The sequence below is a fragment of the Passer domesticus genome, chromosome 2, assembly GCF_036417665.1.
Source record: "Passer domesticus isolate bPasDom1 chromosome 2, bPasDom1.hap1, whole genome shotgun sequence".
Classification (NCBI taxonomy): Eukaryota; Metazoa; Chordata; class Aves; order Passeriformes; family Passeridae; genus Passer; species Passer domesticus.
This window is the reverse complement of record NC_087475.1, coordinates 87,016,451-87,033,976: the sequence shown is the minus strand read 5'-3', so window position 1 is coordinate 87,033,976 and position 17,526 is coordinate 87,016,451. Positions and strand designations below refer to the sequence as shown.

Below are 17,526 nucleotides of genomic sequence, written 5' to 3'. Positions count from 1 at the left end.
TCTTTTTATCCAGGATTAGAAGCATAACTCAGCTGTGATGACATATCACCACCACCACATGACTCAGAGCCCCATATTTCCCTGCTGCCAAAGCAACAATTTTTAGTTCCCTCTAAAGCGAAATCCACACACTGCTGGGTCAGCTTTCCTTGGGTTCAAGGAGGAATTGTATGCATTTATCAAAGGGAAATCATTGAAAGAAATCACAGAAACGACACCTGGCTCAGAGACTCCTGAGCTGAAACTGGTCATTTGCAGGTAGATACGGGGAGAAAGTACTGTAAATGCTCATTGTGTTCCAGATCATTTCCCAACTTTCACTGTCTAAGGATCATATGGAGGACTAGACTGAGCTTTGGTCTGACACATTAAAGCCACCCCTATGTTCACCTTTCAGGACTACAAATCAAGGTCAGCATTACTTACCAGTAACAGTGAGATGTATGCGAACAAGACTGCAGCCACAATCAGGATAACAAGAGACCAGAGAAACCAGAAGCCCAGATTCCCATAGTTATACCTAAAAATAAACCAATTTAAAACTGTAACAGTGTTTTTGGTTAGCATGTGGACTAGAGAGGACCAACAGCCTTCTTCCTTGAAATTCTGAAATTTTCTAAGCAATAAAACAAAGAAAGGTAGAGAAATAGCCCATGCTGTAACATGCAAAAGTGATTAGGAGCCTCCTTCCCAAAATCCCTGATTGCATCAACCATCAGACTAAAACACATTATTATACCTTTCCTTCCCATAATATTTGAGCAGCTTTAATTTAATTTTAGGGGCCAGATTTGCATAACTGTTGCCTACGTAGTACAGAAGGAAAAGATATGCATAAATCCCTGATGATTATTTCTTACTTTTGAATTTGGGAACACGGAATTCTCTTTCAGTGAGATAGCTGGTGCAATGCCTCTGATTCCAGCCACTATATTTCTTGACATGGAATGGGGGAGAAAGGGAAGGAGGAAAAGAAAAACTCAGAGAAGGAAACATTATTTAGTCCCTTCCATTCACAATTTTTGTGACGATGATTCTCCTCTTTCTCCTAATTTCACATTTACACCTAAAAATTGTACCCAAGCAAAGACCAAGTCTCGGCACCTCCAGAGTCACTGGACATTCAGTTAGGATGCTGTAACCAAGAGTTTATGGTGCCAAATCTTTGCTCCATGACTAAAGTGCCCTGTTGCACCAGAGCTGCCCCACAGGGTGCTCATCCCTTCCCAGTCATCCCAGTGACTGGCCAAAGGGGTGGAAGAGGGGGAAAAGATGGTACTTACCAGTCAAAGCTGTTGTAGTCATTTTTACCTTCACCCCACGTGTACAGAAAGACCAGAGAAAAGCAGAAAGCTGCAACGAGCAATGGGAAAAACATGCATTCCCGCTGGAGAGGGAGAGGAAGGACAAGCAGTCAGAGCTACGGCCAGCCCAGAGCAATCAAAGCAAATGGCAGGTACTTTCAGACTGTCCCTAAACATATGTAGCTTGGTGTTGGAATTCTAACTGAAGTAAATATAGAGGGGAATTCCCATCCTGTCCGTTGTAACCAGGAAAATGTCCTCAAAAGCATACTCTCTACTACTCACTCTCGTGGAAAACTCATTACTTCCCAAATGAATGGGATTTTAACTACTTCACATGAGAGGAAATTGCACTGTAGAGCAACCTTCTTTACAATTCTTACTGCCCACCCAACCTTAATGTTACTTCTTTAATTTGATTCTATGGCTTTGAGATGTTTCACTGGCCAGGAGAGGTTGGTGCAAAGTCCACATTTATTAGCTGTGTGGTGGCACAGACAAATTGAACCTGCCAGAGAAGCAGCAATTCATCAAGCATTTAGAGCAAAATCTAAACAGCCCAATAGATCCCAGCAGATGCCAAATGATATTGGGCTGGGATTCTGTGTCGTCAACCCCTTGTCTGTTTAGACTTCCCTGCCCCAGTACAGAAATCCAAGTCTGTGCTGGCTTGGAGCTCACTTACCATGTTGCAGCAGCATTTCCCAGGCTCGGTCCTTTCGCGCTGGTACCGCTTCCAGCGGCAGCTGTAGAAACCAGCCAGGCAGGAGATGAAGGGCTGCTGCTCGTACCTCTGTAGCAGGCTCCGACGGACCACCTTCAGCTTCCCAAGCTTCAGCCTCTTGAGGGTGGTGGGCCTGGCCTCCATCTGAGTGGCTTTATCTCATCTTCCTCCTGAAACAAGAACACACGTTTAACAGGGAGACTGTTGGGTAAGCTTTCCATATTTGAGAAAGGAGAGAAAGCTTTCCCAAGCAGATGCTGAGACCAGCAGGAAAGGATGCTGAGAACATCCCAACTAATTTTGTATACCAAAGGGAGATGTTCAGCTAAGAAGGATGGTCACTGCAAATCCTCTTAGTAGTCAGTGGTGCCACTGGTTGTAACTTAGGTACTCTGAGTCACCTTTGATGGTCTACCTCTGCCTCCTATACAGGAGGTTCTGGGAAAATAATTCCTTAACTTAAGCACATTTCAAATTATGTCACATGAACCTGAATCTAGGATTAGCTATGGGAATTATTCAGCATCACTGTGACCTGTTTGAAACATGCTATCAGTTTAACTAGCTCATGTAAAAAGGCACTAAACCCTCCCCCCCAGGTACACAGCTCTCTTATCCTGGCAAAACTGCAGCACTGCAGAGACTGATCTCTTAAGAGATAATTATTACCTGGCTGAAACAACTTTACTTGGTACAGATTTTCAAGTGTAGAAAGACCAACTGCAAGGATGTACATGTAGGAGATCTATTCATAACCATAATTAAAAATAAAAAACTTTGTGGTAAATTGCAACCATTGTAGTTACAGTGAAGCAAACAGCACAGGGACTAGTGCTAGGTGAAGAGTGGTTCACCCAGCAGGGCACTACCAAGACTTCAAGGAAGGATTTAGGAAAACAGTTTTGTGGGGGCATGTAAAGAAGCCCCATTATACAGCTCTTCTTTGGAGTCGAGTTAGTCAAAGATTTTTTCTGTAGTGTTAAAAGTGCCATCACATCATTGAGTCCACATCAACCACGTTCAAATCCTGGAACACCTGCTGCAAAATCCCAGCTTAAGACTCGAGATTTCCCTGCTTTTTCAGATGTAATAACAATGATTTAAGAAGAAGAATAAACAGTTTGCTGCACTATACACATGGATGAAACAGACATGTAAAGGGTTTGGAAATTACTCAGATCCCAGTGTGACTTTGAAGAAATCAGTGCATAAATCCTTGCAGACTGACACATCCAAAAAACTGACCTGTTTGCAGAAAGCACGAACAAATCAGAGACATCAGACACAAGTTAAAAGAGAAAAGACACTCCCCTCATACCCTTTCCAAATGCCCAGCCTACTGGCAGCTGGAGTACAAGGAAAGAGGATGGAAAGGAAACAAAAAGGGGGTTCAGTTTGGACCAGTAACTATTATGCAGCACTAAGAATGTCATGCCCTAAATGCCTTCCTGAGACAGATTTGTCTGTCCATCCAGGACAGTCATAGGGAATCACACACACTTGGATCTGGTGGGGTCAAGCCATCCCTAGAAGATCAGCAGTGCCAGATCCTGGCACCAGCAAGTCACCCTTAGTAAAAAATTGATGCCAATCTCATGTGGCAGGATGGAGATCCTGCTCTAGAATTCCAGAGCAGAGCTGGGGGGATGTGGCACAGATGACAGCTGATCTGGCTGGTTTCATCAGCTGGCCTAAAGCACACCTAGCATAAACCCAGCAATTACCAAGTAACAGCCACAGCTTTTGAATATATTTTGAATATATGAGCCTTCAGAGTTCTTACCAGAAGATTGTCACATGCCATGGGACTACAATATTTGTTACCTCCTAAAAGGATCCCCCAAAATATGAGTTCCTCTATCACCAAAGCACAGCATCCATTCTTGCTCAGCCCTTCTCCTTCAGCAATAGGAATTCAGGATCCTGGACCAAACCCGTAAGTTTTGCTGTCAAAGGCAAGCCCATAAGGTTTGCTGTCATCAGGTTGGTTACTCACATTCCCGGGTGTGGTACAAGGCTCACACATCAATATTTGTCTATGAGCACACTGGATTTGACAGGAAAATAGATTATGGAGATCCTGGAACACTGCCCACATCATCTGTCTGGCTACAGCAATATGCCAGGTGTTAAACCTAGGTGTTAGTTTACCCCACATGAAATTGTCAGTGATGGAGATCCCACCATCTCTCAAGACAGGCTGAATAAGTCCTAACTTGCTTTATAATTAAAAGCTGGCAGGTTTTTTCCCAGTGTCTTGTCCCCTGCATTACAGTTATGGACATTACTTCATGCCTTGTTTATCATGGATACAGTGAGCATCTTAAACTCTTCCTGTTAGGTATTACAAGTACTCACATACAGATGTCTCCTCTTAAACCTTCTCTGGCCTCAACTATCCCAGCTTTTCTAGTCTTTCCTTGTAGGTCATGTTTCCTCCTCTGGAGAGTATCCTTGTATGGAGTGCACAGTCACCTGCTATTTGGGATTTCTGTGGCAATTCCCATGAGTTTTGGCACACAGTAGCCACAGTCTGTCCAGGTTACACCTGTTCATCCACAGCACAGGCTACTCGATACCTGCAGCATCCAGTTTCTCTCATGTATCAAACATCAGCTGGCCCTGAGCTTCTGAATGCTTAAATAATTTACCCTAGACTCAACCCCAGCAGAAAGGGAAAGGTGTTTTCAGCTTCATCACACAGCAACAGAATTGTTTGTATTGGAAAGAATTTTAAAGATCATTCCACTAGATCAGGTTGCTCAGAGTGCCATCCACTCTGGCCTTGAACACTTCCAGGAATGTGGCATCCAAAATTTCTCTGGGCAGTATTAGAGCTTCATCTCAGAGTACTTAGGACACCACTATAATTAAGAATTTCATTGTCTCCTGCCTTAGTCTTTCCAATGAAGTCACCTCTCCAAGTCCATGTGTTATTGGGAAAGGGACAGCTCATTGCAGCAGAGCCTGGGGAACAAGGGAGGGACAAACACAACCTGCTGTCCACAACCCCCTCCACCAGCCTCCAGTTCTCCCAAGAACATCAGGCTGGCCAAAGAAGAGCAAAAAAAGATGCCTTTCTCTCTGGCATCCCCTGAATCCCCATTAACCTTGCTGCCCAAGCAGTATCACTATGGCAATAACACCTTTCAGTATCAAGAGACTGGGAAAAACATAACTTGTCCCCTGCTTTAAACTCTAGCTTCTGCGGGCATCCATCCATCCATCCATCCATCCATCCATCCATCCATCCATCCATCCCTCTTTTCCTATCCTTTCCCTTTTTTCTTTCCAGAGACCTTTTCCCTCCTCTCCCAGCCCCCGACAGACAGAGTGATCTGACTCAGCTGCTCCTTTGAAGCCTGCAAAGGGGCAAAGAATTCTACAAAGGCAATAAACTGGGACTGAAATTTTATCTTGTCAAGTAGGGGACAGATGTTCTCTAGCATATCTCCACTCAAATAAATGAAGATGTAAATGGAGACCCTGTAGCACCTTCCAGTACCTAAAGGGATTACTATTGAGCTAGAGAGGGACTTTTGACAAGGGCAGGGAGTAACAGGACAAGAGGGAATGGCTTCAGACTGAAAGGAGGTAGGCTGAGATTAGATCTTAGGAAGAAATATCAGTGAGCTCTTGTCCAAAGCAGAAACTATCTTTTCAATTCCCAGACCATGATTTGATCCAAGGCTTCTGCTCCCTCTGGGCATACAGGACTCACCTGGTAAAGGGGAGCCTTTGAGCAGCTTCAGGGACTGCTGGGTCTCTGCTGAGGAATGAAGCACACGGCTTACTTGAGACACTAGAAAATAGGTGATGCTTGTGTGGAGATGCAAAGGAAAGAATTCACAGGGAGAGGGAAGACCAAGGACAGCTCACCAAATTTGAGGCTGCTTCACTCTAAAGGCAGTGACTCCTAAGAAGAGCCCATCTCCCTCTACAGCTCTGCAAGATTGATGTCTTGCAATGCATTTACACTGTGCTGTTGCTGCTATCAGCAAACAGTCCAGTGGCAACTCCTAGGACAAATCCAGGAGAAATCCCTCTTAGATGTGCCAGGTCTCACATGAGAATGAGGAAAACAGAGACAGACACAAGGACAGTCAGAAGGGTGTTTCTCAGTTAAAATGTACTCATATGTCCAGGCACTCCATTGTTCTCTTTATATGCGTCCTTCCAAAGAGGCATCACTCCCCCCCTTTTACCTCTGCATATTTTCCCTAGTCTTTACCCTCAGGTTCATCTCCATCTTCTCAAGTAATTGTGTTCCATTTAACACAAGCTCCCTCCTTACCAATCAGCCACCTTCCAGGTTCTCCATGACCCTCTGTCCCATGATTTCATCCTTCATGGTTTCATCCATGGTAACCAATTGCCAGTCTGCTGCCACAGCTGGGACAAGGCAATTAGAAGCCATAAAAACATTATAACTCCCAAGATCTGGCTGAATCTGCAGTGCCTCAGACTACATCAAACACTGATTGAATTCACAAGTATCTGATCCCAAGAAAGATAATATCCCAGTAACTGGGCCCAACAACCACCTAAGGGGCAAACAACACCGAAACAAATGACAGATGCAGAAGCCAAAAAAACCAGTTCAGTCCTTGGCAGGACTTAGCAAGAGGCTTCACAGTCCTTGCATCTAGATTTGAAACACGGTTCTCTTAAAATTCAGAGATCGTCTGCAATTCCTGCCCATCTTTACCAGGCAAAGTTAAATGCATAGAGAAGGGAAACAGCAAACTTGCATCCATTTGCTGGAAAAGCCATGGGAGTAGAGAGCAAGCAAGTAACACGCATCAGTAGGATGGCAAAGTTTAGGACTCCTTAACAAGTGAGGCATGAAAGCAGTAACATATGTTTTTCTGCTCCATAAACCCCGGGGACTTCAGGTTTTTTCTATGGCAAACAGAGACTTTGCTTGCAGATAAGAGTCCCCATAATCACAGGCAGTCAAACAGAGCTGCTGCTTTCCCACTGCTTGGCAGAGAGTGAGGAAAAGCATGGGAAATAGCCTGGGGTGATGAGAGAGGAAAGAGAAGGAAAGAAAAATCAGGAAATATGTTCAGCCACACAGCCTGAATGCTGAAAGCACTGAAAAGAGGAACCTGCTTGAGAGGCCAGCGCTTAAACAAGGATTAAAATCTTGTGTCTTTTTGGGTACTGGGGCTGGAGCATCCATCTTCCAAGGGGCAAAGGTACGGCAGCCAAATCCGGCATTGCCCTGTAGCTTTTTCCCTTGGGGCCTCCTGAGCATCTTTCCTTTCCCCTGCACCGAGGTGTGCCCCACACCGTACCTAACGCCGCAGGGGCTGTAAGGCGCTGTCGGCGGCGCGGCCGGGGGCGAGGGTCAGCTCCGGCTGTCCAAGGGGGAACCCCGAGCAGCGGCGGCAGGAGCGCAGAGCACCCGCAGCGCCGGGAAGCTCACGGCGGCGGAGCGGGCCAGGAGCGGGCGGAGCCGGGAGCGCCGCGGCGGTTTCGAACCGGCCCGGGAGCGCGAGCGGGAGCGGCGCGGGCCTGGCGCGGGACTGGCGCGGGCCTGGCGCGGGACTGGCGCGGGGGGTCTCTCGCGGGCAGCGGCTGTCCCACCGGTTCTCCCAGCGGTTATCCCAGCAGTCATCCCAGTGGCCGTCCCCGCCGCCATCCCAGCGGCTGTCCCAGCTGTTGTCCCAGCGGTTGGCGCAGGGAGGGCGCTGAGGCGCTCCAGCACCGGCAGCAGTCAGTTGCCACGGATGCCTCGAGACGATCAAGAGACCTCACCCCTAAGTGTCTGCAGGGAGGGTGACAAGAGGATGGAGCCAGGCTCCTCTCGAGAAACTGGTGCACAGGAAGCTCCACCTGAGCAAGAGGAAGAATTTCTCTACTGTGCAGGAACAGGTTGCCCAGAGAGGCTGTGGAGTCTCCCATTGGAGATACTCAAGAACCACCTGTGCAATGTGGTCCAGGGTGATGCTGCTTGAGCCGTGAGGTTGGACTAGATGACCCACTGAGGTCCCATTTTGACCCATCATGACCCATTTTGATTCCATGATTTTGTGGTTGCAGGCTCTTTCCAGATCTTAAAATTACATTTCCCCGTTCACTGCAAGAAGAGAGTTGGGCGAAAAAAACTACATGGACAACAGGAGCCGCATGAGGGACATGGAGATGGTAATTTCTCGGCCCCTGAGCATGGCCAGCTTCTCCTAAGAAAAAGACAGCAGAAAGGAGTGATGCCCACTCTGCCCATTTCACTGTTTCCAAGGGGTTTGGAGAGAAAGTAAACCCCATGCCAGGACTAGGAGATGCCTTGAACCTGAGCTGAGCCTCTCCAGCATCTGCAGCTCCTTAGCCTGGAGATTCCTGCCACCAGTCTTTAGGGCATCACTTCCTGGCCTTTCTTCTGGGGTTCTTTCACAGCATCACACCAACAGAAGCGAAGGAGTAAAACCTCCTGGCAAGCTGCTGGTTGACCACTGTCACCATGAGCTGCACACAGATCTTGCCACTAGCCAGAAAGGCCAACAAAGAGCAACCTTAAACTGCATTTCTACCCTACAGTCTGCCCAAGGCTCTGGATCACAGTCTAGGATCCTTTTTATTTGACTATCATCTACCTTCAGATCTTCTGCAAGAAATTAATGAGGCGTAACTCAGGAAATGAAAAAAAATCAAATAAAATAAAATTAAATAAAGATAGTCATAACCTCCCTATGATAAAGAATATCATCTGCATCCTCTCCCTGACAGATAATAATTATAATTTATCAGTACAACTTTCAGCAGTTGCTTGATAAGCCCTGGCCTGGGATCCCAGGGAGTGGTATAGCCTGGGACAAACATGTGCAAGGCATGTCTCGTGCATTGCTTATCTGTTGGCTTCTGAGGTGGAAGAACACAGCCATTAGCAGAAAGAAACAACAGGGCTTAACATGGGACACAACCAACAGATGTGGATGTAGAAGGGGTTAACAAGGAATTACAGCTCCTGAGACTGCAGGGACAATGCTTCTCCATTCCATTTGTTGTAGTACACCTCTAACAGGCAGTGGCTGTGGCTTCCAAAGACATGGGGAGGTTTCCACCAAGGTTCATGCCCTACCTTTTGGAACATCCTGTCACATTTTGAACAGACAAAAATAAACAAGCCCATTTCAAATAAAAACTGCCAAAATCCTGTCTCTATACACAGGGTCTTACCCCATCACAGAGGACATCCAGGAGGAGCTGTGCTGGGAATGGGTGGTGTGCTCTGCTCAGCCACAAGTGCCTCAGCTGTGGGTACATGCTTTAAGGCAAGATCTTCTCAGGCAACCAGTTGATCTTCTGGGGTCAATTTGAGAAGCCCATGAGGAGCCCCCATGGCTAAGAATGAGCGATACAGGTTTGGAAATGCTGCTGCAGCCCCAAATTTCTAAACATACTCCTGTATAGTGAAGCAAGCCTCACTTCAAGGTGAGATCTATTCACCTTGAAACAATACCCAACATGAGAATTTAGCATACAAAAGGCATTTTAATCCCCGGTTTTATTCCAGAGTGATCACCATAGAAAATAAAGCTGTAAAACTGAAACACAGTTTTGCACCAGGCACACTTTTCCTCTCCCAAATCCCTTTCCCAGGACTGTTTAGAGTCCGTTTCTTCAAGATACCTCTCTCAAGAGTCTCACATGATCAGAGGACAGCAGCACATCTCCTGTGAAGACAAACTGAGAGAGTTGAGGCAGTTACTGACTTTAAACTGAAAGAGGGTGGGTTTACATTAGAAATTAGGAATAAATTCTTCACTGTGAGGGTGGTGAGGCACTGGTACATGTTTTTCAGAGAAGCTGTGGCTGCTCCATCCCTGGAGGTGTCCACTGCCAGACTGGATGGGGCTCTGAGCAACCTAATGTAGTGGAAGGTGTCCCTGCCCATAGCAGAGGATTTGGAATGAAATGACCTTAAATTTCTCTTTAACCAAAATAATTTTATGATTCTGTGTTTGGAGTATGTTTGTCCCCAGTGTCCAGTGCCCAGTGATGGCTCATTATTCACAACAACTTGCAGAATCCTTAATCCTTAATCATACTTATCATCATTCGAAATTACAGCTGTTTTTCTTCATTTTCAAAGCACTTTGCAGGCTACATTAACAAATGTGTGCCCAGGAAATGATTGGCCAAGTCTCAGAGCATTTACAATGGGTTTTATACAAATGCTTTCAGCTTCACATGGAAACAGGCAAGGGGAAATCATCATGTTTGTAAAAGGGTCTCAAAGTGCTACAATAGATTTTCTCTCTTGCCTGCTAGGAGCAAAACGAGTGTTTTGAATAAAGCTGAATAGTTGCTTTAAAAAAAAAAAAAAAAGAAAAAAAAAGAGAAAGAAAGAAAAAGAAGAGGTGGAGAAAAGTTTTTTACAAATGCCATGTCTTTGGCTGGACTCAGGCATAATCTGATCCAAGTGTTCTTGGGTACATGGGCACTTTTCCAGCACTGCAGAAATGAGCATGACAGACAGGTATCTTTGGCTCTGTTGGTGCCAGAACCCTCAGCAGAGTCTTTCCTCTGTTTTTGACCCTAATCAGCCTTCATATACCTCATATATAACCCATTATCTTGGGTTATACAGCACCTCTTATCTCAGTCTTGGGTTCCCACCCCAAAAGGACAGAACCCTTTGGGGAAGCCAGCACCCTGCCCCTTGGCAATACAGGTAAGCAGAGGCAGAAATTGGCCCCAGAGGGGTTCAGGAACAGCCACCTTCCATCTGTGATCACACAGAGACCTTCATCCCCCAGCCAGATGCTGGTCCCAGATGGCAGCAGCGAGCCGTCCACGTCTGGGTGTCACTTTGCTCACCCAAAGAGGGAATCAGGAGCATGGCTGAGGTTATACCTCCCCAGGTCAAGCCTGAAAACAGAGACTCAGCATGACCAGTTTGGGGTGAGATGCTGCTCCCCACACTTCAGCGTGGTCAACAGCAGAAGGGAAGAGTTTTGTTATCACTGTGCCTGTGGTCAGGCAGTGTCACCAGCAGCAATGTGTGCAGTTGTTCTCAGCTAGCCCTGTGCAGCATGTGGGCACAGCCCCAGGCCCTGCCCCTGGGTGGCCCACAGCTTTCTAAGAAGTCACTCTCCCTCCATTGAAAAGCCACTGTGGGGAGGCAAAAAGTGCTTCCATGCCTCAAAGCCTGCCTGGGCGGGAGGAGGAGGAGGAATAAATCCCTTGGAAAAAAAATTAAAAGAGCTCAGAAAGGAGGGAAATATTTCTTTGAAGATATAAATCCTACTTTGTGTGTTTCAGCATGCCCTGGCTTGGGTCCCTCTCTGCTCCTGGGAATGCCTAAGCAGCTCTTTGTGCCCTGCCGTCAAGGGGAGACAAGGACATTGGAACACAGTGTCGGGGACCCTCTCCAGCCCCACAGCCCACCAAGGGCTGTGCATTGCCCCAAGCAACACCCTTGGGGGAAGACTTCATCCCTGAGCCAAGAGGGGAGGAGAAAGGAGGTTTCCAGATTGCATATCTCTGCTCAGCAGCTCTGCCTGGACAAAGGACAGGGGCCCTGGACAGCCACTGTTCTGAAGAGCCCAGTGCTGGCCCTCCCTCAGAGTGTGGGTGTTGAAGTTCAAGCCTTGGAGCAAAACACCCTGCAAGGAGGGGAGGAAAGGATGCTTTCCATGCCACCAGACAGAAGTTTATCCATTCAGTCATTGACAGTATACAAATGCATGAGGACTAGCCAGATTTTGCACCATAAGAATGTGGTGCTGCTGTTCCTAGAGAAAAATCCTTTTTAGCTAATTAAACACTACCACAGTTCTGCATAAGCCAGCTCAGAAAATTCTGAACTCATTTCAGAGCAACAGGATATTCTGACACACAAATCCCCCTGACCTAACCTCTGACTATGGATGCAGCGGAGCCATCACCCAGAGCCTCAGTTTCCCAGTTCGGGGTTGTGCCAACAGTGCCACAAGATCAACAGGTGAGGATTGTATGGCTCATTTGATTTTCATCCATCTGCTGGTGTGAAACATGGAGTTTGCTTAGCAAAACAAGAAGATTAGCACAGACAAGCCATGGGCAGAGCCTTGATGGAACTCCTCGGGGCCAAGGACACGAAGAACAGTCAGATCTGCTGGATCAGCACTCAGCAGCACTCACATTCCAGCATCCTGGAGGAAACAAGTGATTTCTTTAGCTGAGAGCTTGGGGCACGTGTTTTCATTCTTCCCTTGGTCTTCCTGGAGGACTGGTTAGAATCATGGAATCATTAGGATTAAAAAGCCCTCTGACATCAAGCCCAACCATTAACCTAACACTGTCAAGCCTACCAACTAAATCATATCCCCAAATGACACATATACACATTTTTTCCAGGTTACTCCACCACTTTCCTGGCCAATCTGTTCCAATGCTTGAGCACCCTTTCAGTGAAGAAATTTTTCCTTAAATCAAATCTAAACCTCCCATGGTGCAACTTGAGGCCATTTTATCTCATTACCCAGAAGAGACAGATGCCCACCTGGCCACAGCCTCCTTTCAGTGGTTGTAGAGAGCATTAAGGTGCCCCTCAGTCTCCTTTTCTTGAGGCTGAGCATTCCCAGCTCCCTCAGCTGCTCCTCATCAGACTTGTGCTCCATCTCCTCTGTTTGAGTGGTCACCCTGATCACCCAGAACAGAGCCAGCAAAGAGAAATGGGCACAACTCAGCTCATGCAAGGGCAGATGTATAAATAAACCAGATGAATGGCCTCACACACATCCACAGTGCCAGGGCATGAGCCCAGCCCAAAATGAGAGGGCATTCACCCCTTAAACCCAACAAGCCCTGCCAGTTCTCCTTCAAGGAACGTCTGCATCCTGGCATGGAGAGGACAAGGCCACAACTGCCAGGGGGGCATCATCCTGTTGCCATACAAAGCAACAGCCACAGGAATTCTATATGTGGGGTGACAATGAAGCAGTCACAAGAACCACAGGTGGGCACCAACAGGCTGATTGAGGGCAGTAGCACTTAACCTTACAGTGCCTCATTCTCACAGAAGGGCCAAAACCTCACTCCCCCATCTCCCCAGAGAGCATTCACCATTAATTGCAAAGGAATATAGAACAAGCCCAGCCTGTTGGTAACAGGTTGCCAGCTGGCAGCAGGGAGGGAAGGAAGAGGTCACAGCAGCAAATGTTAAGATGAAGGCTGGCAAATCTGAGGGATGGAGAAGATAAAAGGCTTGGCGTCATTCACCTGCATTTCTTGCAAGGATTGGGTTGTGCTCAATGAAAAACTTCTTAAAAGCTTTGCAGGGAATGAGAGTGCTTAGGACAGAGGCACCATGACCCCAGAGAACCTTTCTGACAGCTTTGAGGCATGAATCAATTAAAGCAATCACAGAGCAAAGGTTAATCAGTAGCAAGTACATCTTAAGAAGTAAGTAATCTTTTCAAAAGCAACTGATTTGCCAATTCCCCCCTCCCCATTTTCTAAAGTGTCTTTTATTTCTCCAGCTCTGGAGACCTTCCAAAGTAAGGTCAATGATTAAGAGCAGCTGCCAAAAGGACCAGGCTGGGTTGGTGGTGGCAGCCGGGGCTGCTGGAGCAGAGAGGACAGGACCTGTAGTTGTCACAGTCCTGTGAAAGTGTCTCAGGGGCTGAAAACCTTCCAGGGCCTTCCAGCCTAACTGGAGCAGATGGAAGCTGGAGAAACAAGGAATTGCTCACAGTTGCATTGGAGAACAGAGGAAAAGAAGCAGGAGAGTAAGGCAGGGACTGACTCTAAAGCACTTCTGCACAAGCAGTGAGTCCAGCCTGAGACTCCAGCAGGCCTGCAGCGATGCTTTGAGCTGCTCCTGATCCCTGCCCTGCTTGCAGATATGTGCTTCCTTCTTCTTGCACCCAAAACTGGAGCTGACGTCAAAACAGCCCCTCAAGGCAGCAGCCACAGCCTCATTCACACATGCACTCATTCCCCCAGCCCTGCCCTCTTTCCCTGCCTGCTGCTATTCTCGTGCTCCCTGCTTTTATTATAGCACACCACCACCACCACAGCTAACCCCTCACCCAGCCAGCTTTCCTTGCAAGTGTCAATGAAAGAAAAGAGCTGGCACACTGTGGTGGCCCCAAGAGCTTCCCTTGGCACCAGAACAGCAAGGATGAGTCCCAGGACAGGGATTCTCATCTCACTCTTGCTGCAGCATCATATGCACTCACATAGGCTACAACTGCTCAGCCACCAGAAAGGACCTGGGCCATGAGCATGGAGAGTCCATCCTGACCCTGACAGCAGGTTTGCATCCTGCTTAACACAACATCTTCCCTGGAGACACCAGAAGTCTGGCAAGGCAAACAATGACAGGAGAAAAGGATCAATATGAGACCAGGACACAGGCATGTTCATAAAATCAATGTATCACAGAATGGCCTGGTGTGAAAGGGATATTCAAGATCGTCTGGTTCCAACCCTCTGCCATGGGCAGGGACATCTTACTGTTCAAGCCTCTGAAATGTCACTGTTTCTACTTCCCTCCTCTTTTCCTGGAGAAAGGAAAAGATTCAGCAAATGTCAATGTCCTGATGGTGGGGAGAATAACAGGGAACATGACCAAAGATATCCTCTGTTTACTGGGATTTCATAAAATGCCAAGCCCTCACCCACCAAAAAGCAGCCAGCTGTGAGTCCTGCCTGAATGCTGCTGGGAGAGCAGTGTCCAGCTCATGAAGAAGAACAGGATGAGGACAAGATGCTGAAGAGAGGAGCACCTGCAGGCTGGTTGCTCAGCTCCCTCACACCACGTGTCTGTAGCTGGAGCAGAGGGTGCAGTGTGGAGCCAAGCCTGTGCACCCTCAGGGCTCATCCTGCCGTGAAGGCACAGCCCAGGGTGCATCACAGGCCATGTCTCCAAGCTGCTCTACCCACACCAGCTCTTTCCTTTCAGTAAAATCTGTAACACAAAGGATTTTCTCCCACTTTCTATGCTCTCTGCTCACCCAAAACATAGCCCAGGACCCTTGTTTGCTGCACACCACAGAGGTGTCTGGGGCAGTTCTACAGGCCAACACACAGCAGGTCACTCCAGGATGAGGCACAGACTTCTTCCTACGAGATATCCTGGGACATGGAGTCGGATTGGGACCAAAGCCAGGCTGCTGCTGCACATGTGCATGGTGTTGCAGGTAATGACCACTGCAGAGCTCCCTGCAGCCTGTCCCCCATGAAAAGTCACCGAGCTGGGGCTTTGCCAGTGGGCAGGATCTGCTCCACACTGGAGCATGTGGGTCTCAGCTGGTAATGGTAGCTTCTCAAAGTGTCTGCACACAGCCAGAAAGGCTTGCCTGAAGGAGAGCCTCTGGGTTTGCAAAGAAAAGAAGGTCATACTGTCAAAAGGCCACAAACGTATAGAAAGAAAACCCAGCAACTTTCTCTTTTATTTTAGCTGATACTTTATCACACCAAGCAGAGCTGTATGGTAACAACTTGCACAGAGCTACATTGTGAGCTGCACACATTCTCATAAAAAAGCTGACAAACTAAATTTAAAAACTGTGTTTCCATCACCAGAAATGATACATAAAGACAAGGTTTGCTCACCTCCTTGGTCCAATGTCATGGTGTAAGGAAGTCCCAGGACTGGTCGTGAGAACAAGCTTTGTGTTTGTATTCTCTGCAAGGATTTCAAATTGCCCTGAAAATCTTGCACAACTTTTAGACATTTCGATAGTAAAGTTATAAAGGAAGTGACAGCTTTGTCTCCTTTCACATTTAGAACAATTTCTAATTAAAATCCAGCTGGTCTCATAGTATATTTTGCCTTTTTTTGTTGTAAAAATCTTTAAGGAAGAATCTGTAGGAAATGATTTCTGTTCTCTCTAGTCCTTCCACCTGGTATCATCTCTCAGAACTTATCAGGAGAGATGCTGCATTGTGAGGTCAGGATTCCCAGAGAAGTCTAGAAGTGAAGAGAAGGTGATGTACACCATGGGTTGAACGTCCAGCTAATCAAAGTTTACATTTTGCAACTTAAAGTTATCCCAGTGCCAGTCCCCAGGTTTACATCTTCCCAGTGTCTGATACTGAATTAAAATTCACTCTTTCTTAGAAGCAAAAATTCCTCTGTTTCATTGCTAATTGTGGTTATGCCTACAAATAATGTGGAAGCATTCGGACCACAAAAGCAGCCTAAAGCCAGGGTCAAATCCTGTTTCAGCTGCAAACCGAGCTGCTCTCCAAAGAGTTGCCCATCAGAGCTCCCACGCCGGCTGCAGCATCAGGGCAGATGGTGGATTGGAGTGTTGCTTCCAGCCTTTCTACCCAAGTCGTGATTATTTACAGCTGCTCCCAGATGTTACCTTTTCACGGGTTATTTGTTCCTGAGTCAAGCTCCCCGTTCACACGCTAGGCAAGCTCAGGGGAAGAAAGAGAGAGGCTCCTTTCTCCCTTTTACTATGGAAACAGCCCTTTATCCCGAGGACTGCAAGCGCTCAGCCGCCGTTCCCCTCCCGCCGCTGCCCCGGCCACAGCGACCCCAGGAGCCGCCGCCGCTCCCGCCTCATCCCGGCTCCCGTTTATCCGCTCAACAGGTCACAGCCGACCCATCCAGCACGGACCGGGCCGAAGCAGCTCTGCTGAGCACCTTCTCCTCCCCAGCAAAGTACTAGAGAGCCCCCTGCCCACAAATCCCCGCCTTGCCTCCCCTTTTGTTATCGCTTCTCCCTGTTCTCCGGCTTTCCGGGCTCCGTTTTTCCCTTCAGCCCAGGCGGGAGCCGGGTCAATCGCCCGCTGCCGCATCCCAGCCAACACTCAAACATCCACAGATAACAAAGGAAAAGTGGGAAAAACCTCGGTGCTAACTTTCAAGGCAAGCAGGGGAGAGGAGGCAGGGGGGAAGCTCGGCCGGCAGGAGCATCTCGGAGGGTTCGGAGGGAGGAGGGAACTCACCGCGCCGTGAGGCGCACGGACGGGTTGTTTCTGCTTTCCGCTGCTCTGGGGCTGCTGTGTCCCCTGCCTGTGACACTCCGGGACGCGAATGGTGGCACCGCTGTGTGACACCCGGTATTGGAGAGGCTGCTGGAGCCGTCCCTCCCACGGGAGGAGGGGCCATGAGAGGCTTAATAAATGCAGTCCCCAAGGCTAGAGAAATTAAAATCTCGCCATGGGACGCAGGCAGCTGCTCGCGGCATGGCTCTGGGAGACACCCGGGACTTGGGGACAAACCTGGGATTGATTCACTTATCCCTTGCCCACCCAGAATAGGAGAGGTTAGTGTTCACATCCCACCTTGGCAGAATTAAGTGTCAAAAGGATGGGGTTTGAGGAAATATCCCAAAGGAGATCTGGGGAAGATGTGTCATTGTTAACCCTCAGAATTAAAACTTCTGAACTTCCTCCATTAAAATATTTTTCACAACTGTAAGCCCCGGGCAGGAATCCACTGCACCAGATTTCTGAGCAACCCTGGATGCTAAACTGCTTATTTTACTTGGGTTTTTGCATGGTTTGGGGCTTTAATATCTAAATCCTATTAGACTTATAACTTCC

The 17,526-nt window shown here is 47.7% G+C and overlaps 1 protein-coding gene across 9 annotated transcripts in view; it reads right to left on the bottom strand.

Moving 5' to 3' along the window:
• PAK1 (p21 (RAC1) activated kinase 1) overlaps positions 1–17,526 on the bottom strand; it is a 147,676-nt gene that overhangs the window by 20,861 nt on the left and 109,289 nt on the right. For 7 of the 9 annotated variants that reach the window (XM_064409766.1, XM_064409769.1, XM_064409770.1 and 4 more), the window contains exons 1-4: positions 16,927–17,051; positions 1,990–2,198; positions 1,284–1,387; positions 427–520 (exon numbers count right to left, since the gene is read on the bottom strand). In XM_064409766.1, coding sequence (XP_064265836.1) covers positions 427–520; positions 1,284–1,387; positions 1,990–2,172 — 381 coding nt within the window. In that variant the 5' untranslated portion in view covers positions 2,173–2,198; positions 16,927–17,051. Of the gene's footprint in view, positions 1–426; positions 521–1,283; positions 1,388–1,989; positions 2,199–7,328; positions 7,399–16,926; positions 17,052–17,526 lie in introns of those variants that run through there. The other 2 variants (XM_064409767.1, XM_064409768.1) reach the window with 2 other exon arrangements.